General features: G+C 50.9%; 1 protein-coding gene across 1 annotated transcript in view; it reads left to right on the top strand.

Annotated features, from left to right (window-relative positions):
- Positions 1–4: 4 nt before the first annotated feature.
- ZNF341 (zinc finger protein 341) overlaps positions 5–1,088 on the top strand; it is a gene marked incomplete at its 5' end in the record, with an annotated part of 13,069 nt that continues 11,985 nt past the window's right edge. Inside the window, one exon of the mRNA XM_009700498.1 lies at positions 5–109. Coding sequence (XP_009698800.1) covers positions 5–109 — 105 coding nt within the window. The remainder of the gene's footprint in view (positions 110–1,088) is intronic.

Below are 1,088 nucleotides of genomic sequence, written 5' to 3'. Positions count from 1 at the left end.
CGCCGGCGGCAGTGGGGTGGTCGAAGTGTACAGTGCTCCTGCTCCTATGGCAGCAAACAGCACGGTGGAGATCCAGACGCTGGGGATGCAGCCCTACCCGCCCATGGAGGTAAGGCTGTCTGCAGGGGCTCTCTCCTCTTGGTCCTCTTCTAACAAGAAAGGCTGCTTGGGAGTTGCCTGGACTAGGAATGTGGAATTAGAGTCTGGGAAGATGTGTTAGGTTATTTGACAATGGTTATTTCCTCTGGGAGAAGGTACTGAACAGAATGGTGTCGGCAAGATGATGGGGATTCTGAGAACAAGAGAAACAGTTAGGAGGGATGGAGGACTTGGCTGGCACAGGCCTAGGAGACCTGAATGTCTGCTGTGGTTGAGAGACACCTGGAGGTTTTGGGGATGAGAGGGAGCTGAGGTGCGGGGCTAACCTCCCAGGGAGGTACAGAGCACCGTGCTGCACACTGCAGGCTTAAGTGGAGAGAAGAATTCAGTCTAAGTATCGACGAGTTTGACAAGGCAGCTTTTCCTAGAGAGAGATACAGGCAAGGGTGGATTTACCAGTGGGTCAGCTGTTTGCAGCCTCCATGTTAGCATTGCCATTCACAACAGAAACTACTGGGTGTGACAGAGGTTTGTTGGCCTTATCTCTGTAGCTGGCATCTGATCTGGAAGTGCCAGTGGTCAGAAACAGACAGGGATGTTGGATACATAGTGGTCTGTGTTGATTTATCAGGGTGGGCAACAGAAACACCCTCAAACCATATCACCCTACTCTGATGCCTCTGTCTTTTTTTCTAAGCATCCTTTTCTAATATTGGTGCTGGCATAAACAACTGTGCTTTGCCACCTGCAGTTTTATTTGTGCTTTGCTTCCCTTCTGCAGTCCTGCCAGGGCAGGCAGCAGGGCGTGGAGATCCCTGCCTTCAGGGCTGGTGTGAACCCACAGGGTCAGGGGTGATCATTCTGGTAACCTGCTCCAGAGGGATAAGAAACTCTTCTAGGCATAAGACATAGATGAGGGACTAGATGGTTCCTTCAGAGTGTTTCTTTGCTGTCCTGTTCCTGCTGTAATAACTGCTGGATACTTTGTG

The sequence above is a fragment of the Cariama cristata genome, unplaced genomic scaffold, assembly GCF_000690535.1.
Source record: "Cariama cristata isolate BGI_N322 unplaced genomic scaffold, ASM69053v1 scaffold28445, whole genome shotgun sequence".
NCBI classification, from domain to species: Eukaryota; Metazoa; Chordata; class Aves; order Cariamiformes; family Cariamidae; genus Cariama; species Cariama cristata.
This window is presented reverse-complemented; position numbering and strand designations above follow the sequence as displayed.